Here is a 24889-nt window from a genome sequence, read left to right as displayed (position 1 = left end):
AATTGGACAAAGTATACTGTAGCTATAGAATGATGCAGCTGGGAGCAGTTTCACTGTTAATTTGAAATATGAGTATTAATTAAGAAGTGTAAATGAAGAATTTAATAAAAACATTTACAACTAGAACTGCTAGTTTTATTAAATATCCCCGCAAAATATCTTTCTACTGTCTTCACTTTTTCTTTATTCTATATTGTGGAATTAAGACATTTTAATATTACTGGTCCTTTACCATAACTATAATTTGTCTGATGTAAAGCATCAACATTTTCTGTCTACTTTTCAAAGTTTAAATGGAAATTTATAATTTGTAAAATTCGATTTTGAAATCCAAGTTAAAAGTATCTCATAACCTGCCATTTCCAGTCAAAGTAGCTTGGTATTATCAAATGTTCATTTTTACATGAAATAACATAACTGTTTTATTAAATTTATATTGTTTTATAGCAAAAACACCATTATGAATCAACTTCTTAAAAGGCTGCTTATTGACAACATTCCAGTTTTGGTATTTCAGCTGTATTGTTGTTTATTTAGCTCTGTAAATATTTGAAATATAGTACCATTGTGACTATTCAAATATATTTTATAAATCAAACATTATGTCTGAATTTCTTATCAAATTAATTTGGAAATTAGGAATAATTAAAACTAAAGCACATTCTTTACAGACTAGCATACTGATATTATGTTAGAGCTTGACTTGAGCAACAAATACAAACAATTGTATCAATAAGAGTTTCATATCCTCATGGTGGACATACATGGCCTTTCTGCTATAATAAAGTCATTGCAAATTTTCTACAAAACAACAACAATGGAATGTTCTCCAAGAAAATTGACTTGTTCAGCATCTATAAAATAGAACATATACTGTATATTACATCTTGTTATATCGACCAAGGATCTTTTCCCTTTTGTACCTAATCACAACATTAACATGTACTGGTAGCCTAAATGTTTATGATATTGCCTTTATCTCACTTGCAACCTATATTTAAGGTAGTTTAAAACTGTTTTGTGCTAAGGTAATGATACTCCTTTTAAGCAAGCAACTGCAATGTTGCTATGAATACAACCTGACATATTTTACTACTATTTGGTATTACTGTCAGGTGATGCCTCATAAGTGAGATTTCCTAATACATGCATAGCAGACCAGTAAGTAAGATGTATCTAACTACAGATAGAAGGTGCTCTCCAATATAACTATATTTATGCAAGTGCTGGTAGGTACTGAGAAAGGATTGGGATTACAAATATAGCAGTCCCATTATTCAGATCTGGTGTGAATTTTCCATTTTCCCTTTCCAATTTCATATGCATTTTATGGCATTAAAAATTGTGAGAGTTATAAAAAGAGCAATTCTTTCATTGTGATGTGTGTGTCACTACTGAACTAAGTGATTAAATGCGCTTTTTAAAAATTATGTTAGTACAATGTAAGGAAATTAATTTGCATAGCAGGTTCACACCTTAAAAATTGGATTGTTTCTTTTTTATGGAAATTACAACAAATAATCTTTTTTAAAAAGTTTTTATTTTATTTTAAATACAAACAATTCATCTTCCATTTAACAGTGTGTTGCCTGTGTACAAATATCTTGTGCAATAGCAATTAAAATTTACAGCTATATTCATTACTTTGATATTAATTTTCTATTCTTATCTTGTTCTTATCTTATTCATATACATAATATCTCTATCACTGTAACGCTCCTCTTCTTAACATATTTAATTCTATTAACATATTTTCTATATTTCACTAATCTATTAGCTATTTCTAGCTTTCATATTTTTTTCTCTAGCCATAGATAAAATAATTCCCATATCTTATAATATTCAGTTTGCTCCTTCTCTTTAATTACAAGTGTTAATCTATTGATTTCTGCACATTCTAATATTTTCCTGATCATATTTTCATTGGTAGGAATCTTTTCACTTTTCCAATTTTGAGCAAATACAATTCTAGCTGCAGTTAATACATGGATAATCAAATATACATTCTCTTCACTAGTAAATGGTCTTACATCATTGTTCTTGAGAAATCTCATGGTCTAGTTTTAAAGAATTATTAACCAAGTTGTATCATACTTTATAATAAGAAGCAAAAGGGCGTTGGTATTTACCTGATATGCCCGTTCTCTGTGAGCTGTGAAGAACATCCAGTAGTGGGAGGTGCTTCACTCTCTGGTGCAATAGGCTGGGCTTAATTGCAAGGATGCTCCTCCTCCTCCATAGGAGTCCTCCCTAGCATCCCCCAGTTTTGATGAAGTGGAAGTGAAGAAACCTTCATATCCTTCACCCTGTCGAACCGTTGGCCGGAATAGGACTCCACCAGATGGAATTTGGGTGGGGCTGGATGCTCTTCACAGCTGACAGAGAAAGGGCGTATCAGGTAAGTTGTTCAGAGCATCCAGTAGTGGGACATACTAAAGCTTGGCTTGTCCTACGGGAGGGCCTCTGTCCGGTGTGGAGTCCTCTCCTGGTCCCTGTGGACCCGTTGCAAAACTCTCCTACCAAAAGAAGCCTCTGCTGAGGCAAAGACATTTATTTTAAAGTGGCTAATGAAGGGTGATGGAGAGGCCCAAGTTGCCGCTCAACAAATTTCTGGTATTGGCTCTTGCGTGGCCCACGCCATCAACATTGTAGTATTCCTGGTAGAATGCAGTTATGCTTCTGGGCACTGGTAATAATTGAGACTTGTACGCCTTAGCAATCGCAGCTCTCAGCCACCTGCTGATTGTCAAAGAGGAGACCTTGTGCCCTTGAGTGATAGGTTGAAAAGAAAAGAAGAGAGCCTCCGTTTTTCTGAAAGGTGTTGTATGGTGTAAATACATACCTAGAGCATGTCTCACGCCAAGACAATGCCATTGGTGTTCAAGATCCTGAGTTGGCCTTGGACAAAAGTATGGAAGGATTAATTCCTGTGCCCTGTGGAAAGCTGAATTAATTTTTGGGATGAACGTTGGATCTGTGGGAAGAACTACTCTGTTGGAATGAAAAATACAGAGGTCTTATCTGACTGATAAGGCGGCTAGTTCCGAGATTTTTCTCGCTGATGTTATTGCTACTAAGAAAACTGCCTTGTATGTTAGAAAGTAGAGACTCGTAGTTTTCAGGGGCTCAAAGGGGCACTTTGTGAGTGCGGCAAGAACCCTATTAAAGTCCCAAGTTGGATAATGGTGCACTACAGGGGGCCGTAAATTTGTGGCACCACGAATAAAGCTGCGTATGCGTGGGTGATGTGAGATGGACCGCAGATCTCCCCAGGTGACGACCGAAGCTAGGGCCATCACCTGCCTTCTCAAGGTGTTCAGTTGCCCTTGTTGAGGCCTTGTAAGAACTCCAATATTGGTGTTACTGATGGAGAGGTGGGGTCGATGCGAGATTTAACACACCTTCTACAAAAAATAGTCCATGTGGCATTGTATATGCGATTTGTTGAAAGACGCCTGGCCGCCTGTATGGTGGAGATGACTTTGTTCGAAAGATTCTCACTTTTCAGACGTCTCTGTTCAACCTCCATATGTGATGGCCCGTAGTCTTTCAAAATAATCCAAAACCCAACACATACATTAAAGTCCGGTAAGGCCTTCAACTTAACTTCACTGTTTTATTAGGCACAGTTTAAAGCCACAAAAGTAAATAATGAGGCAAAAAGAAAACCAGAAGAAACCGCATTGATGAGAGTTCCAAAGCAAGCCAAGATAATTAATCATAAACTCCAGGAAAATAACCAAGGAGAGTCCATGGGAAGAACGCCAGCACAGATAAACCTCTTTCAAAGTAAACACTAAACTTTGACTCCAGCAATTCTAACTGCGCAGTACAAACTTATATACATAGCTCCCACCTGCAAGCCACGAGGAGGATCATGGTAATATCCTCTTGAGTAGACCTCGCTTTTCCCCAATCCTCTCCTCCCTGCATGACCTAGGATGGATAGGGGATGGTCCTGGATCCTCCTCTGACTGCTCAGCCGGCCTCTGCCCTTCTCCAGCCTCCTCCACCACCTCTGGAGCCACACTCCTACTCCCTGTTGGCTGTTCCTCCTCTTCCTCAGAGTCAGTCTCCACCAGAAGCATGACACCATACGGCAAGGTGGACCTATTGAGGGTCTGGATGTTGAACTGGACCCTGGGTGAGCGAGACTCTGTCCGGCAGAATTCTCCATGGTTCTGCTGATGACAGATCCCTGAGATCTGCAAACCATGGCCATCTGGGCCAGTATGGTGCCACCAACAAAAATTCTACTCTCTCTTCCAGAAGTGTCTGGATCACCTTGGCAATCACTGGAAATGGAGGGAATGCATAAAGAAGACCTGGGGGCCAACGGCAGCAGAGAGCATTGACGTTTTCTGTTCTTTGAGACGGGTACATGGAGATGAACCTCAGCAGTTGAGAGTTGAGGTGAACAAATCTATGACTGGTTGACCGAATCTCAGGCCGCCTCTTGAAACAGACTCAGATGCGGGCGCTACTCCGCCTGATCGACCATGGCCCTGCTCAACCAGTCTGCCTGGGTGTTTGACAGGCCTGAAATGTGCTCCGCCCTGATGGAGAGCAGGTTGTTTTCTGTCCAAAAGCACAATCTCTCTCCCTGATAGAAGGGACAAAAGGAACCCCTCCAAAAGGACTGGGTATTTCTGCTATCTGGTTTTCAAAAAAGAGAGGGGAGGATCTTTTTCTTATTTCTCATTTTAATCAGTAGTGGATCAAGGGCAGAGCCAAGCAACTTGTCTCCCAAAATGGGGGATGAAGCAAACTTCCACTTGTTCTTTGTGTCAGCTTGCCAGTGTCTTAGCCATAGCAATTGCTGTGCTGTAACCTGGGATGCTATGGCTCTTGATGAAAACTTAACTGCATTGAATGTTGTGTCCGCAGAGAATTCTGCGGCTGCAATCAGTTTGGTTATGTCCTGATGCGCCCTTATATTAGAGGTCAGTAGCCACCTAAGGGAGGATCTTGTAAAAAAAAGGATGCGGCCGTGGCCACTCTTATGGCCCACGCATCTGACTGATGTTCTGATCCAAACCTGGTTCCAAGAGAGCAAACACAAGACAAAGGCAGCAGTATAATCTGTTTAAGTTTCAGCTAAGAATCCTGTTTCTTCACAGACAAAAGGCTGCTTCCAACTAATTACCTCCTACAAGAAAGAGCCTTGTCAAGTTTTTTCAAGTCTGACAAAAAACATAAGAAATAATGTACAAGAGTCTTCAAATACCAGCTGTAATGTCCACGAGGCTGAGTTCAAAACTTACTTGCCTTCTGGAAAGAAGGTTAGTTTCACAGCTGGCTTTTATTTTCTTGAAGGAGGAGCCATTAACTTGCAGCCTTACTCCTGAGTTGCCCATGCTATTGTAACTGTTCTTTCCTTTGAGCAGTCCTGCACCCACGTACACTTGGCACAGGCTCCTTGGGAACCTCCTCATCCTGCTGCCAGCCCCCACAATCTCTGAAGGCATCAATCCACTCCCTAATGATCCTGGCCCCTCATCTGAGTCCGCACTCTCCCCAGCTGTCTGCACCTGCTGCCGGCTAACCACAACAGATGTGCCTTACGAAGAGCTAACTCAGCTCTCTTGTCCTCCGGTTTAAGCGCTTCCTCTGCTTCACTGGGAATAGTGGAGGGGGACACTAAGGCTACTACGGGGTCATCAACCTCTGGTGTGTTCAGGGAGTTAGAGAATTCTGATGCCAGATTGTAAAGCTTCCTGTCGTTTCCCATGGGGGCGAGGTATACCACTGTGGAAGCCCATTGTTTTTGTACCAAGTCCGAGAACATGTGCAGGACTAGAATTACATCCACCTTGGCAACCGGTTGGTAAAAAATTAAATCCTCTGACTTCTCCTGCAACACTGTTGGTTGGGCAGAGGGGATCGATTTGTCCAGGCGTGCGGTGTTTTTAGTCTTGAACAAGAGGAACTTAAATAATTGAGGGCAGAACACACCTGTAAATATTGGTTGATCAGGAATGAGGCCCTCATCATCCAACATGCCCCCTTCTAGGGGATCCATCTCTGACAGGGCCAGGTCACTGTTGTGTGCTGACCCTGACTTGACTTGTTCCATTTGGTCAATTGGCCTTCCTCATCTTGTAAACCCTGGAGAGGTATGTCTGGGATCATAGAAATCTCCCCTTGGAGATGTACCTGATGGTAGTGCTGTTCCATCCTGCTTGGCAGCCGTAATGATTGGGAATCGCAATCAAAAGTTGCAGGCTGCTGCCTAGCCAGAACGGTCTGCTGCACCCCTGCTACAATACCTTGTCATACTGCTAGTTGCATCCAAGCTCTCATCCTCATGGGGATCTCATCCGAGAGGGCCTCCTCTTGACAAAGTCTGGCCGCTGTTGGAGTAAATGTGGCCTTGGGGGCCCTTCATGTAACTGGTGCTACCCTTGAGGTGCTAGATTGTACTTGTGAAGCCACACTGTGCCTGGATGGCACGGACAGATCCAGGAGAGGTGGCAAAGTGGGTCTTGGAGCCTGTTCTGGTCTAGAGGAAGATGAAGCCTGAGAGTTTCTCTCAGCCTCCCACAGGCACTTTTTCATGTGCTTTTCCAGTGCATTCTAGTGCCTTTTGGCGTCTTTCTCTGCGGCCCTGGAAGTTCCTTGGGACTGTTTTGACTTGGTCTGGGTTTTAAACATGGCCTTTGAGGCTGATGCTCTAGAGCTACTACCGCTTGCCACTGTGACAGAAGGGTTACAGTATAACCATTAATAGAGGCTATAATGTTGGATGGTTGGCAAGCCTAGGGGCCTGTTCCAGGGATGGACAGGGAACCTTTAATAACAATGCTCCCTCTCTTTATGTTAATTTTATACTATAATTTTTATTAAAATTAATTTTTAAATTAAAAATATAGTTATTGTCCATCAATAATACAGTTAATTAATGATACTTGTGCTGAATATTGCCAGATTAGCCAAATTTGAGAACACCTAACATGCCAGAAGGAAAGAAAAACTACTGTTGAATTTGCTGGCCTACAACAGCTGCCCTGCACAGGCAGACTCAGGCCTTGGTGCTCACTGTTGTGCTGCTGGATCAGTTGGGCTGTGAGGGCTAAGCCAACTAATTTCCTTCTCAAAGGGTCCCGAGAATGGGAAAAAACAGGGTTCTAAATTCCCCTGGGTTCCTGAAAAGAGAACCCTGCTTGGGGACAATGCCTCTCACAAACCTGCAATATGAAATACAGAGCACTACCACGTGGTCTAAGAATAGCACGATGGCGCCAGCAGTTAATTTTGGTGCACAAAGACCGGCCCAGCAGTAATCCCATGCCATGTGAGGAATTCGTCTCAAACGGCTTCCCTCAGCAAAGATAAACGGTAAGGAGGGGTAAAACAGGTGCTGTTGCCCCATCCCAAGTGGCATTCTCTGCAGGGAGAATAAAAGCCTCAGGCCATTTGAATCAAGCTGCACCAATTGGAACAGCGCAGTTAGCACAGAAGTCACTATGGCAAGGGCTAGTTTCTTTGGGCTGGGGGAGACACGGTTTGAAGGCCGTTGCCTCCAACCACCCTGGGGGCATCGAGAGCACTCCCTGATGTTGAGACGAGCTCTGACGGCCAGATGGAATTAACAGCCGTCAGTAACTCCTTTTGGGTGACTTGTGCAGCCTCGAGGAGATAGATTTGAGTTTTTCAAACCTGAGGTTTTTTTGTAGTCTTTGCTCCTGTTCCAGCCAAGGAAAAGAATAAATGCTGCGTATATCTACGAGGCTGAGCAAAAACTGGGGGACGCTAGGGAGGAGTCCCGTGGAGGAGGAGGAGCGTCCTCGCAATTATGCCCAGCCTATTCCAACAGAGACTGAAGCAACTCCCACCACTGGATGCTCTGAACAGCTTATTGGAGAAAAATGAGAAAGTATAAAATAGAACAGCACATGGCCACCCTTATCTGACAACCTACGTGATTACTGAAAGAACTTCTGTCCTTCTCCCTATCCAGAAATATCTAATATTTGGCTGAATCAAAGGTTCACAACAAGCTCAAATCTCTGCCAATGAAATTGTTGCAAAATTTCCCAGAACCTGACTTCTTCAAACTTAATAGAATAGGTAATCAACTGCATTCTAATTTAACCTATACATATCAATTGCAACCTTGTATTGTTTGTTCAGAAGCTCTTGGTTACCTAGATGTATTGGTCGAATGATTTCCAATAACTTCGGGCAGCTCACTGTCAAGAAAAGCAATGTTCTTTTTTGTTTTTACTCCATCCTATTTATTTTCCAGAATTCCTCTGGTAGATAAGCTGCTATCTAAGTTTGTTGAATAAATACATATTTATATAAACAGCTTCAACTTGGCATGTTTTATAGTTATTTTATATTTATTGTGATTCATACAAATACTGCATGGTAAAGGTCTGATGCACAATCACTGGTATCTCTAGATGTAGCTTAAGAAAGCTATATAATACATGATGTTGTAAAAATTGCTGTTACTCAATGTAAGCGGCAGTGAGTTTGATGGCCCTGTAGTCTGATAATAAAAGCCAGTTTATTCCTGCAAAGTACCAATTACAATCTTGACATTTCAGATATCCTTTTAAAGCATAAGAACAAATTGAGCCACAGAACTATGCACTATGTCCATAAGTTACACTAAAAGCCACTCCAAAAGTGGATAAATTGGAACCCAATAGTAGACAGATGTAGGCCATAAAGGTAGACATATCCACAAGCAACTTCTTTAAAACATTATACCAAACTAGAAAATACAAATATTTAAGTCTATAAACACCTAGCAAAATGAACAATAGATAAGTAGGATCAATTATGTAATGTATTGTATAAAATTAATTTTAAAATATAATTTCCATTCCCCTCCCTGATAAAAGATATCAAAAGAGTGTTACTTATGTCTTCCTCCTTTTTCTTTTTACACAAAATGCTCATTTTAGATACAGAACATACATGCTCTCTCTCACACACAAGTACTGTTTGTATCCTCACTTTCTTAAAAATAACAAATAACATTTGTTATTTTCCCTATACCTAGCACACTTGAAAAAAGAATGTTTATTCTTTCCCATTTCATGAAAGTAGAACAAAAAGCTTTAAAAACAAAACCAGGAAATAACTCAGGAACCTCCTGCATTTTTATGCTCTATGTAAAATCCTGGGATTTATTCCTTCTTCTGATTGATCATGCAAGTAAGAAGCTCGGTAGCAGCACACCAAATTTACAGTCCACAAATCCTTGTTTTCTCTCTCTGTGTTTCTCTGTCTCTCTGAAGAAAAACCCAAACTCCAAACTATGAGATGTGGAAAAGAAAAACCAGCAACAACAAACACCTCTAAGGAGATGCTCTAGAAAGAAGTTGTGTGGGAAGGCAGATGCTTTCTGTAGGCTGCTCTACTTTGCAGGCAGACAAAATGTCTCTGGAGATTTTGTGAGGATGAAAAAAGGAGGGCAGGGCGGATGAAGACAGGCAGAGAAACACCAAGTGAGAATAGAATATAACTTTATTATGGTCTTAGACCAGCAATAGACATCACTATTTACAATATATATATAAAAATACGGACACATTATAATACATTAATAGTGGATAAAAACATCCGTTAATACATTTTCTTAATACATGTTCTCAAACAGTTAAGGGGCACTCCCTGGTTTATATGAGTGGAGAGCCAATAAGTATGTGTGCAAATATCATTTTCCAAAGATTGTTCTATTTCCAAAAATTGGCACAAATTGACAGCTATAATTCTGTAACCATTTTTTTTCTAGACATTGCAGCAACATAGAATGTTGCCACTGCATGCGTAATATCCTGGTTTGAGTCCTGGAGGAGAAAGCCTACATAAAAATTGTCTGCCCTCCCTGGCAATCTCTCTAGTATGGGGAGAATATACAATGACCCATAAACTCTGTATAACTCACAGTACAATAAAACATGTGAGGTATCTTCAACTTCTCCTTTACCACATATACGTACCCGTTCTGCTATTGGTGTTTTCTTATACCTGCCCTGAAAGAGTGCTGATGGGAGAATATTAAATCTGTCTCTGAATAATGCTATTCTTTGTTTTGGGAAGATCAGATCATTTAGATATCTTGCCGATTCCCACATTGATTGATGTGCCTGTTCCTGCTGTGGCAAGCCAGCCTATTTAGTTCTTCTTGGAACTCCATGTCCTTCATTCTATTGATTACTACTTGCTTTGCTTGGTCAAAGCTTAGGGACATTAAGAATACTGGTGAGAGCCCATAGGAGTCCAGCTTGTGGTCTATTACCTGTTTCCAACGAGGGGGTAGTTATCAGTCAGTACTAGCGGGGTCAGTCCCTCTGGAAAGAAATGCATTTTTAGCCAATGAGCGATCATCATCTTCCAGGCTCTTACCTGAATTTGAGGCATGCCTATCTCAATTCTTAACTGGGCATTTGGAGTTCTTTTGGGTGCAGGAATTTGGTTTGTATAGGTTCTAGCAAGTCTGTTTTTTGTTGTTGCAAGGATTCCTATTTGTGCCTCATATAGAATTTGTGCCAATGTTTTGGCCTCAAAAAGTTTTAAGGCCGCAGGTACTAATTGCCCTCCACCGGTGTAAAAAAAATGTTTAATTGCATTTGAGGACCTATAGGCTGCTTGCAATGTGTGATCCAGATTCTTAACTGGGCATTTGGAGTTCTTTTGGGTGCAGGAATTTGGTTTGTATAGGTTCCATATCCCTTGTGAGTGGAAAACCATCCCAAGGTATCTGAATGTCCTAACCTGTGTCCTTCTATTTTCCAGGAATATTGTCAAGGTCTTTTAGCAAAAACTAAAACTTTTGATTTATCAAAGTTAAGTACCAGCTTATTCTGTCTACAATATTCAAGTGTTGCCAAAAATGCTCTCTTCAGTCCTGTGGGAATTTGTGAAATTATAGCACCATAGTCAGCATATAGGAGAATCAGAATTTTAGGTTGTGCTACATTAGGAGGATGTCAATCAGGATTCTGTAAGAGATTGATCAGGGGGTTAATGTAGAAGTTAAAAAGGGAGAGGGATAGGATGCAATCCTGCTGTACCCCTTTTCTGTACCCTTACTGGGCCGGTTAAAGTCCCTTGAGGATTATACCTAACTTTCAAGGTGGAATTAGCATACAATTTTTGTATGAGGAAAAGGAGGCGTTTATCGATGGCAATGTGTTTTAATTTCTCCCAGAGGGCGTTCCTGTATATTGAGTTGAAGGCCTGCTTAAAATCAAGGAAGGCCACGAAAACAGAGGACTTTTTTTTTATTTGTGTATTTTTGAACCAGATGGTGAAGTACCAAGATATGATCCACCGTAGATCTTCCTTCTCTAAAACCAGCTTGCTCATCTTTGATAATCCCCCCCAGAAATTAGCCAATCCTGAAGTTTATAGTTTAGGTGTTTGGCATACAATTTACTAATAACAGTCAGAAGGCTAATAGGTCTATAATTGCCTGGGTCATTTCTATTACCTTTTTTATAAATTGGTATGATAATTGCTAATCCCCAATCTCTTGGCATATGGCCAGTTTTATCAATAAATGTAAATGGAGATGCTAAAAGTGAAGCCCACCAACTGGCATTCTTTTTGATTATTTCTGGCAGGACATTATCAGCACCTGGTGCCTTATTAGCCTTGAGGACTCCGATCAACCGGGATATCTCTCCTGGTGTAATCGGGGGCCAGTAAGGAGTTTGGTCCAAACTAATTTGGCTCTTCTTAGTTACATAGTCAGGGTCTGTATATAGCTCTCTAAAATATTCTTCCCAGGCAGACCAAGTAAGAAAAGCATGGGCTCTGCAAGGGTAGAAACGTTGGAGGGATGTTGGGTTAATGAATGAAGAAATCAGAGAGACGGGAAGAAAGGGCGCTGAAGGAGAGACAAAATAGGTAGGAGATATTACAAAAAAATAAGCAGAAAATATAACATACACCCAGAAAGAGAACGACAAGATTATTAGAGAGTTGAAAATTTAAGAAAAAGGTGCTAAGGGACAGTAGCAGTGACAGAAAATGTAGCTTCCACAAATTGTTATCCACATCCTGACTGGTTATCTCTTTGTCTGCCTGCCTGTCTAGTTTAGAATCTGCCTTACTCCAGAATAAATTTAGGAGGATTATACTTAAAATAGAAAACTAATGGCCTTCTGGTTTGAGCTTCTTCAGCGACAGACTGAAACCTCGTCTCTGCGAGGCTTCGATCCGTGCTCACCATTGGAGCGCCCCAAGCCAGCTGGCTTTGGGGATAAGCCACCCTGTAGAGGTGGTGAAGAGGGGGGAGACTGCCTGCAGGGTTGAGGAGAGCCGCATCTCTCCTCCCCAGCTGGCCATTACTCCCTTTCCCGGTTGTAGCGGTGGTCAGAAATGGCCACCACAAAGAAGAACTCAACCGGAAAAGAATGTGCAGGAGGAAGATAAGAAGAGAGAGTTTTGGTTGACCAGGTCAATCAGCAAAAGCAACAAATAAGGTACCCTGGAATTGAAACATTGTTCCCTAAGAATATTTTTAAGCTGCGAGGGAGAGAGAAAAGGGAAAAGATTTGGTTTTTTTTTTTCTCCTTTTCCTATACTGACAGCTAAGAGACTTAAGCAAGAAATTGGAAAAAAACTTTGACATCAATAGGCATTTAATGCTGAAAATAAAAAGTCAAAGGGATAATAAAGATTTCTGGATAATCAAAAGCTTTTGAAAACAGGAAAGGAGAGAAAAAGAATAAAAGGGCAGGATCTGGAAGGGAGGAGACTGCCTGGAATTAAAAAGAACTTACAGCAAAATCTCAACAAGATTTCCAAAAGATACATTTTAACTGAAATATCGCAACAAAAAACCCAGGAAGAGAAAGTGGAAAAAGAAGTAAGAAGAAATAACTTGGACTATTTGGATTACTTGATGATTTCTGGATTTTTAGTTATTGTATTTGAATGACTAACATCAATTGGGTGGTTGCTTAAAACTGTTTAAAATGGCTCCACTTTTAGAAGAATTGAAAATGGAACTTAAAAAGTGCAAAGAAGATGCACAAGAAAGGAGAGGTTCTTTTGGCTTCGTATTTCAGTTTTTAGAAATGGAGATTTGGAATTATGAGAAACAACAAGAAATGCCTGCGGAACAAGAAGATTGTGACAAAGAAGAAGCCTTCTTTAATGAACAAGTAATCTTAGGTGGGGGGAAAAAAGGAAAAGGGGGAAAGAGAATGGAAAGTTTAAGATTGGGAAAAACAACTAAAAAAAAATAGAGTGAAAAATAAGTATAAAATCAGAAAGCAACAGAAGAGGGAAATGCAGAAGAGAGAATTAGAAGTAGAGAGACAAGGGGGTAAAGGGGGGGAGGAGATGAGAGGGAAGAAACAAAGGAAAAGAAGTTATAAAGGACAGAAACAAAATATAGAGAAACAGGGCCTATTTAGAGATAATGGGCAAAAATTTAATGGAAAAAGGGATTCTGCAAAGGTACATAAGATAGTATTGTTATATTAGAAACAGAAATAATTTTAGAAAATATGAAACAATGTAAGATTAAAATGTTTGATAAAATAGCTATCGTAATTCAGTGGAATGCTTGTCAATAAATAAATGTAACAAAATGAATATTTAATGATTTACAAAACATATGTGAAGAGAAATAAGGGGAAAATTAATTATGGAGATTATATGTGTCTTTAAGGAAGTATGATATTTAATTGAAAAGAAGTGTTAAAGATGTTAAGATTTTAATGATTATTAATGATAGAACTGAATTGGAATGGAATGAGGGTTTATAATTACATATATTTATAATCTTTTTTTAAAAAAGAATATAGTGTGTATTATAAGAATGTACCAAGCAGAATTCGATTGGAAGTTATGTATTATGTATTATATTGAAGGTCATAACTTTGAGGTATATATTGAAGTTTAAATAAGAGTTGAATGGATGTAATTAAAAGATATAAAGGTGTCATACTCCAATTAGTAACTATAGGAGAAAATTTGTTTAATGAGAAAAGACAATATGAAATTGAAACAGAACAGACAAAAGTATAAATATAATGATTTGAATTGAGATGAGACAATCAAAATAAAATTGATAAAATTAAAAGAGGGGAAAAACTATATAGAAAATGTAGAATAGTATAAGATATGGAATAGAACACAAAAAGGAGCATGAAATTGAGTTTTGTGTCTGTATAAAGAAGTTCAACCCGGGACCATGCTATTTTCAAAAAAGATGTTTTACTTGTATTTTGTATGTGTGAAAACCCAAATAAAACTTTATTAAAAAAAAATAAAAAAAATAGAAAACTAATAAAAAAGAATCTAAGAGTCCAGACAAACCATGCAATTTAGAGTTTCCTAATACCCTATCCCAAGGCATGGGGAAATTAAAATATTTCTGGAACACAGTCAGATGGAAGCCAAATAGATCTTAGGGAGATATCTTTCTAGAATGCAGAAGGCATTCTGATCTCAATATACTGCATTGTAATGATATGTAGGAAAGACTGTGGGAGACAAGGGAACAGTTGGGTAAGAGACAGTATAGCCTGTAGCTGGATAGTGAGCAGGGCAAGAGTGTCAGAAAAGACCCTCCCTGTTTTTTTCAGGTGTAAAACAGACCCATGGGGTTGGGGATAATTGTACTTTCACACTTTCAAGATTGATGTCAGCCTTGCAGGGTAAACCAGATAGGAATCACAACCAGATGAACTAATTTGACTTTATTGCAAAGTTATACTGACATAATTTCACACATCTCAAAGAGACTGTATTTTCTTGGAAAAAATAAAGGGCGACCCAAAAAAAAGGGCAAATCTGAAAAAGATTCATACAGATAAAAATTTGTGTTTGTTACTCTGTTTTACAAAAGAAAATTCAAGAGCAAAATGAACAAACAAATATAAACATCAGCTTTCTGAAATAAAGAATTGTCCTTTATAATGAGACGTGTATGGTTATTATAGGTGTAAGTCAAGTAATAAATAATATGTTATAAAGGAAACTTAATAGATTTTATAATTTGTAATCCATCCTCAACTCATCCTCCATTTTATTTGTTCAGTCTCCTTTCTCTTCAACTGTCCCTTATAATTTAACTTTCTTTACCATTGTTTTTTTCTACCAACTTTGAACTGATTTATAAAAATATTGTTATTGTTTTGTCAGATTCACCTCAGTGATCACTGTTAGTATTAATATTTTTTCATCAGTCATCATGTTCGAGTCCCTTTGCACCCATAAGAGATTGAAATCCAACCCATCTTGAATTCCATTGACTCTGATTTGCCACCTATTTGCTTTGACCGCTAATAGTTCAGATTTTGTAGAAAGCATTACCATACAATAAGCCTATATTCATCTGAACTGCCTGGACTCCTGATTTCCTGTTTGACAAATAACCTTGTTCAATTTTAATTCCAACATAGTGCCTTCAATTATTATTTCTAAGTCCAAGTATTTGTGCAGCAAGCCAGATCTAAGCACATTTTCTTTACAATGTCTTCTTTTCACAAAACTATTTTTAATGATACCTGATATTTTCTTCACTCTCCCACCAAATCATTAATTCTATAATTGCTCATCTAAGATACTTTCTAGATATAAAAATGTCACAGTTCATGTGACATGTTCATTACACATGTTACTATTGTCAATTATGATCACTTAGAAATAAATAACAGTAATCAAAAAGGTTTGCTGATTATTTTATGAATTCTGGAAAATTTTGGGATTTTTTCTATAAGTAATTTGACAACGTAAATTTATTAAAACATAAACATATAAAAACAGAATAACCTTTGATATTGTGAAGCCTAAATAAATCAAAATGACAACATCACATCTTTATCCAATAATACATAATTATGACAATCCATAAAAGGTTCCACATTTCCTGTTATACAAATATCTGAAGTAAAAAGATTATGAACAGAATGAAGTCAAAGAAGGAATGCAAATTCTATTCTATTAAAAGAAAAAAAATTAAAATGATACAAATGTTTAAAAAATGAGATGAAATCATGACTTCACTGGAGACTACTAGATAAGCCACTTGCTGTTTGCAACTGTACAGTTGCTTCTTCAAATCAAAGCCATATGGTTTTGGTTTTGTGGGGTACAAATTCTTCACCTATACACTAAAATATAGTCAGCATCTACTAAAAGTAGAAACTTTCCCATTATATATCTATTATTGTCCAACTTGTCTGCTTATCTGGATAAAATACTGTAGTTTCATTCAATTTGAGACTTTCACATAAAGTAAAAAGTTCCTTTAGAGCACAATTTCACTTTTTCATATTTATTTTACATGATATTTAGCACATCACTGAAGTTTGTATAAATGAGAGGGTAATCATGAATGCTAGGCACAAAATCTCTATGTTGTAAAATATGATTTGGCAACATTCTCATATACTTTTTACCATCTTACTATATAGTAACATAAGCAAGCAAGCAAATAAATAAATACATGTACCTGTAATTTTATCTCTTACAAGCTTGCAGGATTCTATTTCACCAATGCTCCCAAAAAGGCTCCTGAACTCTTCTTGGGTCATGTTCTGGGGTAAGTAGTTGACTATGAGGTTGGTTTTGCTGTCATCTGTAGCTGCCCCTGTCTGCATAGGGGAAGGGCAATTTCGGCTGTTGCTGGCAGGACCATTGGTTGTATTGGATGTAGGGCCATTTGACACCTGAGGCTCCATGGTGCTAATTATCTACGCAGAAAGAAAAGGTGGAAAATATTCCTTCAATCCTCAGAGATACAGTTGCTATTTTAATAACATACTTACAAGTGAACAAGTAGGTAGCATTCATGGCCTATTTTAGACAGTTAACTAAAAAAATCAGCTTGGTCCTTCTGCTATTGTTATAAAGTATGCCATGCTAGTCTTTGGCAGAAAGCACATAGTAAGATGCAGAGACAAATACAACCTCCCCTTCTTTTTCCCTATTAGTTTTGTTAATGCAAAGCTATTTTTTCTTTTCACGATCCATTTGAATGTACAAATTTAACTATGATCCAAGGTATAATAACAACTGCGATTAAAATTACAAATCTATTTAAGAGCAAGAGTCCCATGAAGAGATAAAAGATGAAAAAGTAAATATGTATTAGCTGTTTAATTATTGCGATACCTAGTATTGTGACAGGTTTATTTGTGCCATTCAAACTAAGAAAGCTATTACTGTGATATCATGAGCTTGAAGCAACAGCCTTTTAGTCTTATCTAGGAGCTTAGGTGTCACAATAATTAAACACCTAATATATGTTTACTTTTTTATCTTTCATCTTATTTACATCAACAAAGCATCTATATTCTTGGCCACTAAATATTTATTTTGATTCTTTATTAAATAGAACTGAAACTGCAAATCATAGAATCAAAGTTTTAGAGCAGAAGTCAACATTTCACCCATCAAATCCAACCCACGTTTGGTGCAGAAAACCAAATCAAAGTATCCCAAAAATAGCTGTTTCGTTCTAAACACCACTAGTGAGGAATGACTTAGCATCTCTTTTGGTAATTGATTCCACATCTGAATTGCTGTTACTGTTAGAAGCATTTCCTTTCCAACTTTCAATGGTAAGCTGACATTCTGTAACTTAGATCTACCATTGTGTTTTACACTCTGAAGTGATACATATTTCTATGCAACAGCTTTTCAGAATTTGAAGAACGTTGTCATCTCTCCACTCAGTCTTCTCAAAGCTAAAAGTTCCCATGTCCTTCAATCTCTCTTCACAGATCTTTGTTTCTATTATAGTTCCCTAATCGTCTTTGTTCATTTCTGTAATTATCAAATTTTATTTGTCTTCCAGGACAGTGGTTGCCAACCAGTGGGCTGGGGACCACTGGTGGTCCCGAGAAAATTTTGGTGGTTCGCAGAGAAATGTCACCCCCAAAGCACCCCCCAAAGCAATTAATTCAGGCTGCGCAGGAACACAAGGCTTGTGTCACTTGCATTGCGCTACCCACACGGCCCGCACGAACACAAGGCTTGTGTCACTTGCATTGCGAACAACACGAGGTAGTGAGGGGAGGGGGGAAAGGGTGAGGAAAATTTGCCCCACTCGCCTTGCCTGGCCACCGGGCTGCTTCTTTCCATTTCTTTCTTCTTCTGATTTTGGCTGCATGCAAGGAAAGCAGCAAAAGTCTTTCTCTCTCCCAAACTCCGCCAGAAATCAGTCCTTGGGACCCTGCAAGGCATCCTGCTCCAAGAGGCTGCACTGGCGTGACAAGTCTCATAAAGACTCATTTCTGGCAGAGTTTGGAGAGAGAAAGAAAGACTTCTGCTGTTTTCCTTGCATGAAGCCAAAAGTATCTTTCTCTCTCTTTCCCCCAAGAACAGAGCTGGAGACGGTACCCTGCAATCCCAAATAAAGAATGATTGATCGGTAGGAAAATGGGGTGGAGAATTTTTCTGCAGACTTTTGGGGGGATTTTCCCAGGGTGTCTGGTCTGCGGGATTTAAAATTATGAGTTTGATGGTTCCTGAGGTCGAAAAGGTTTGCGACCCCTGTTCTAGGATATTAATCACCCCACCCACTTCGTGTCACTAACAAATATGATAAGCATTCCTTCCACCTCTTATTTAAGTCAAGTCATTTATAAAGATGTTGAAGACTGTAGGATCCAAAGCTAAACCTTATGACAATCTACTAAGTATCACCAACAGCCGAATTAGAAGACTATTGATGACTTTTCATGTAAGATTTTCAGTTCAACCATATATCTATTTAAATGTCATCCTCTAGAGTCCGAACATAACTAACTTGCTAATGAAAAAGTCATGGGACTATTAAATGTTTTGCTGAAGTCAAGATACAGTGCCTCTATAGTATGCCCAGTATATCAGAGAAATTATCAGATTTTTTAAAAAGTCATAAAATGAATATGGAAAGACTTGTAAGCTAGCACTTATATATAAACCAATATTGCACAATTAAACTTCATCTGTTGAATAAAAAATGTGATTTTTACAAGATTCAGAAACAATAAGTAACAAGACTTAATAAGCTATTGTTCTTTTAAGAATATATATCTTTTAAAATCACAGTGTTCTTTATGAAACTCAAAAGGGTAAATTTTAGTTCCTTAAACTTTGTAATGCATACCTATGACATACAACACAGCATGTAAAGCTAAAGATTGCTTAGGACTGTTATAGATTTCTATAGCTGCCTTTATTCAAAGACAACAACCCTTTTATTGCCTATTTCTCCCTCACCTGCTGTGGGGGGAAAAAGATAAAATCCTTATAGCAGTAGATACTGTACATATGTAACAAGATATGCTATTTTTATTATTTATTTAAAACATTTGTATTGCCAAACATTATAATTGTATGCTGCCTCATAGGTTCTAGGAGCCTTACAAAGATATCTGTGACAAGATATGGTGATGATTAATTAAACTACCAGGATGGTTAATCCACTCAATCCCTGGGAGGTACTGTCAGCCTTACAGGACACTTTACTCTTCAAATCCTCTGTAGAAAAACAGTATTTACTGTTTTTATGAATGACATCAGTAAAGAAACCTCAGGTATATTGTTCTAGAGCGGGGCTATCAAACTTGCGGCCTATGGGCCAGATGCGTCACGTGCTGACCATGCCTGCCCATGCCCTATTTAGCAAAGGGGAAAAATGTCCTAATACAGCATGTGATGACGACGTGACGTTAGTTTGACACCCCTGGCCTAGACAGAAAAAAGGAGGGTTATTTTTATCTACTTATCATACTAGCATCTATTGTCCAAATGTACTGCTGCACTTTTTTCTTTTCTTTTCTTTTGGTAAATATTCTTGTGAAGAAGCTGTACTTTTTTAAAACTTTCAAAAAAAAGCAGGTGGGATGTTTTACATTTGAAAATGCAATAGAGTATTCTGCTTGATCTACTCATCATAGGATGTATATGTTCATTCTTTAGTGTACTATTAACGCATCAACCCATTTTCTTACAAAGGCATGCTTAAACTTTTGACTTGGCCTATTTGTTGCAATTTTTCTTCAGTGTTAGAAAAAGGATTGTTTTGCTGAGCAAGATATGCACTTGACTCAAAACAATTTTTTTGTTATTTATGCTGAGCACTGACATTATATCCTGGAAACCTGGATTGTCTGTATCACCTTCCTTGAGAAATTTTCCTTTTTCAGGATTCTCCTCTCAAATGCCAGACAGTGAGTTGGAGCCACTGAGGCTCTGGGTGTACCAAGACCCCCTGGCTGAGGGAGATCTTGTCCTGAGGAATTCTTCAAAGACGGGATACAGATAGGCTGACCAGGTCTGTGTACCATGGCTGTCTGGGCCAATGGGGAGTGAGATGCAGAATTTCCACCTTTTCCAATAGAGGTTTCCTGATCAACCCCGGAATGAGAGGAAGAGGCAGGAAGGCATATAATAGACCCTTGGGCCAAGGGCTACAGAGGGCGTTGACCCCTCTGCCCCTGGTGTCGCAAATCTTGTGAAAAATCTGGGCAGTTGCGAGTTTGCTGGGGTGGCAAACAAGTCCAAGACCGGGTGGCTGAATCTCTTGGACAGTTCCCTGAAGAGGCCCGGGTGCAGCTGCCATTTGGAATGGTCCGTGTTCCTTCACAGAGAGTCTGCCTGTGCTTTTGTTGCCCCCAAGATGTGCTCCGTCTTGATGTAAAGCAGGTGAGCCTCTGCCCACAGACCCAGTTGGTCCACCTCACGCATGAGGGGCCTGGAGTGGGTGCCCCCTTGGCAGTTGATGTGTGCCTTGGCGGCCACGTTGTCCGTCAGGATTAGCATGTTGTCTCACTACAGCATTCTGAAAGTTCCATAGGGCAAGATGGACTGCTCAGAGTTCCAGCCAGTTTATGTTGTTTTTCACGTCTGCTTGAGACCATTGTCCTTGTGCCAATTGGGACTGGAGATGGGCGTCCCAGCTGAAAAGGCTGGCATCTGTGGTCAAGGTCAGGTGACTGGGATCCTTCAACAGGATATCCTTGGTTATTTCTGGGGAAACCCACCATCTGAGGGACCTGAGTGTCTCTCGTGGTACCTGAACCTTGGTGTTGGAGTTGCTGTCTTCTGCCCTCTGGAATGTTAACAGGAACCATTGCAAGGTTCTGGAATGTAGTCGAGCCCAAGGGACTATAGCTATACATGATACCATCTTTCCCATGAGCTGTGAAAGCATGGCCAAGGGAATGGTTTGTTCCTTTCTGATTTGATTCACCAAGGACTTGATGCAGTCCTGACGCTCCTGGGAAAGGTAGATCTCACATAACCTGGTGACTATCACTGTGCTTAGTGTAATATGCAAGTGGATGGTACTAGGTGGCTCTTTGGAAGATTGACGGAGAACCTGTAGTACTTAAGCTGGGGCAATCTGATCAGCTGGGAAGAGCTATAGCCACAGGTGGCGTTCCCGGAGTTACTTGGGTGAGCCAACAGAGAATCCCAATTGAGGCCAATAGAGCCACAAGGTTCAAGGAGAATTTCAAACCCAGACGCCAGCTGTCAATTGGCACCAGAGTGCCAGGTGAATAGCTTGGGCCCTAACCTGAGAGTCAGGCAAGCTGACAGTTTGCAAGGGACTCCCTATAAATGGCTGTTGAAATTAGCCAAATACGAAGGAAAGGCTGTGATCTTGGCAAAGCCAAATAGCTGGAAGCCGCAGTAGTGCAATGACTGTGCTTTGGTTGCATGTCGATGAAGAATCCGATGCCTTTCTGTCCAATTTTTCCTGAGCCAATTTTTGCCATGTCCCTATTGGGCCAGAGTGAGTTGAAAACTGGGACAGTGACGGTTGACAGAGAGGTGTGGCAAAAGATTGAGGACTCAGTCTTTGAGCAGAAAGGCATGTGTCAACCGAGCATGGATTCTCCAATGGACATGTTGGAGAATAACTGACACTGTTTTGGATTTTGTTTCAATCGCATCCAGTCTAAGCAAAGCACTTCACAATTTGTTTTGACCAAGCCATAGGGAACCGGGACCAGGTCGACAAAATTTATGGAATATAATATTAAATTTGGAGCTCAAAGAACATTGTTTATTGAACACTAAAATGGTAAGGCAAATTACTATATTATAAGTAGGGAGCAAACCCCATACTTACTTGCACTGATGATGTTAACTACTTGATTAATGAAATGTCTGCAAGCAAACAAGAAAGCTCAGAGAGCACCAAGGAACTCCACAGTTCAATCCTGAGTTACATGTATTCTATTCTATTGAACTGTATTGTAAAAACTAGCAGTTGGTAATGTAGCCTTAAAGTCCTTAGAAAAGATATACATCGGGTATGATTTGTGGTTACCTACAAAGATCAGAATCCTATGGGCAATTATTTTTCTTGTGACACTCTAAGGAAGTGAAACTTGGACTTTAAAGAAGCAGGACAGAAGGAATATTAATAATTTTGAGCTTTGGTGTTGAAGGCAAAATTTAACTATCAATAATATTGTTGATGAATTCTGCATTTGATAGTCAGTAGTCAATGACAGAGTAAAAGGTAAAAGGAATCTCAACATGATTTACCAATCAAAGCTTTTCCTTTCATCTAACTAAATGGAAAGCATCACCAAATGTCTATATTTGGATTTTTTTTTAAAAAAAGCTTAGCATTTGTTATACAAAGAGAAACAGAAAATAATACTGTTTATTTGAGTTGAAAAAATTATCCTTATAGATTGAAATCAGTGAAAGATCTATAAATTTCTAGATTCTCAGTACCACTCAACATATACATATTTAAAGGTACGTGTTAATGCTGTTGCAGTAACAAACTAATTGGTGTATTTTTATCTAGATAAGAAGTGTGTATCTGTGTGATCTTGAAAGGTTTCAGGAAGTGCAGAAAGATGTTAGCTTACAAAAAATAAAACTGCTAATGTTTTGTACTGTAAGCTGTAATTGTCCCACAGCACAGACTTGCAACAGAAGAAGGAGGATTCTAATATTAACCACAGTGTGCTATTTATTTACCTGTCATATTTACAGAGTCACAAAAGTGACTCTGGGAAGCATACATCAATAAAAGCAATAATTACAAAAATATAAAAATAATTATTAAAATGTAAAACATTAAAAATTGAATATACAAACAACAAGGTGTGAACAAAGTGAAATTATCAATTGTAGTAGAGCCATTTATGAATATTTCAATTTCCTGAAACCTCCTGGTGATATAACCAGGTCTTGAGGGACTTCTGGAACATTAACAGAACACTATTCTGTTAATTATTCTGTTAACCTGACTTGGTGGGGGGCAGGGAAGAGGATGTTCCATAAGATGGATGCCATGAGAAGGGTCACTTGCAGGGTCTCACCAAATGTTCAGTCCTTAGCAGATGCTACCTGCCACATGCCTTCTCTGCCAGATCTAATGGTATGAGCTGATGTAATTGGGGAGAGCTTGCCCATCAAGGAATATGGCCATATGCCATGAACTTATTTAAAGTTCAAAAACACCACCTTGAATTGGATCCAGAAGCAAACACGCAACCAATGTAAGCTTACAGAGCAGGGGTGTAACATGTCATTCTAGAGGCATACATAATTGACTACACTGCTGCATTTTGTATCAATTAAAACTTCTGAATACTCTTCAAAGGCAGCCTTATAGCCATCCAATCGAGGTATTATTAGGTCACAAGTAATTGAGTGTGAACAGACACTCCTGATTCAGGAAGAAAAACTTATGCAAACAAAAACAGATGCAAAGGCCTTCTGGCCACAACTACCATTGCTCTTTGAACAGGAGTCATGGGTTTTGAAGGTCCCCAGGTTGAGCACTGGGTCTGTTTAGGATAGCACAACCCCACCCAGCACCAAAGATGGTATAGTCCTAGAACTGGTAGTCTCCAAACTCAATCTTGCCAGAGTTCAACTGAAGTCTGTTGCACATCATGCTATCATCACAGCCTCCAGGCACTGGGATAAGATGTTCACAGCATTGCTTAATTTGTCAGGGTCACAGATAGTTTCATCAACAAACTGATGACACTTCACTCCCATGATGATACATGAACTCAGTGACCTTATGTAGATGTTAAATAGGAGAAGGTCAAGCACTGACTCTTGCAGCAGTCCACACAATAGGACCAAGGGTGGGATCTCTCCTCCCCGAACACCACTGAATGAAATCAATCTTGGAGAAAGGAGGCCACCTTTTCCCAATCCTCTGAGCTGATTCAGAAGCATACCATGGCTGATGGTATCAAAAATCACAAAGAGATCAGGTAGAGAAAGGATGGATGCACAATCTCCATCTTGCCTGTGCCAGAGATCATCCCAAAATGTGACCAGTGCTGTTTCTGTCCCCTACCTGGATCTAAACCCTGACGGAGAAAGAATCCAGACAATCTGCTTCATCTAAGGCTCTTTGAAGCTGTTGTTCCATAAAGGGGGGGTAAGATACTGAACAAAAAGGGATCCTGTAATAGTTTCTTGAGGAGGTGGGTGACTAAGGTACCTTCAAGAGTGAATATACAATCCCCTTACTCAAATAAGACGTAACCACTATTATAACTCACTTACACGACAGCCCTCTGGGCCTTTTTAACAAGCCAGGAGGGGCATGGGTGTAATGAGCAGGTGACTGAATTCACAGTCATAAGGATACTGTACACACAAAAGGCACACAGTTTATACACATAGTATATGTATTTAATAAAAGTAAAAGTACTTACAGTAAAATGAACGGAATGAAATATATAAATACTTGCAACATCACAACTGAATTTAGATTGATTGGCATGACCTAAATTAATACACCGACTAGTTTGGGGAATTATACTGTTCATACCAATCATTACACACGTCAAATGCAGTTACGATGTGTTAAATAAAACATTCTCATTTTCCTTTCTTTATATGTTATTACTGGTAAAAATCTCAGTTGTGTTAACTTATCTGCTCTCATTTCAACTTCAGAAGTTTAAGCACAGAACAA

At 39.1% G+C, this 24889-nt stretch overlaps 1 protein-coding gene across 9 annotated transcripts in view; it reads right to left on the bottom strand.

Moving 5' to 3' along the window:
• ELAVL4 (ELAV like RNA binding protein 4) overlaps window positions 1–24889 on the bottom strand; it is a 134725-nt gene that overhangs the window by 56899 nt on the left and 52937 nt on the right. For all 9 annotated transcript variants that reach the window (XM_087929903.1, XM_087929901.1, XM_087929902.1 and 6 more), the window contains one exon: window positions 16436–16676. In XM_087929903.1, the coding sequence (XP_087786029.1) occupies window positions 16436–16664 (229 nt within the window). In that variant the 5' untranslated portion in view covers window positions 16665–16676. The remainder of the gene's footprint in view (window positions 1–16435; window positions 16677–24889) is intronic.

The sequence above is a fragment of the Pseudonaja textilis genome, chromosome 3, assembly GCF_049901715.1.
Source record: "Pseudonaja textilis isolate UNSWEBS1 chromosome 3, rPseTex1.2, whole genome shotgun sequence".
NCBI classification, from domain to species: domain Eukaryota; kingdom Metazoa; phylum Chordata; class Lepidosauria; order Squamata; family Elapidae; genus Pseudonaja; species Pseudonaja textilis.
This window is presented reverse-complemented; position numbering and strand designations above follow the sequence as displayed.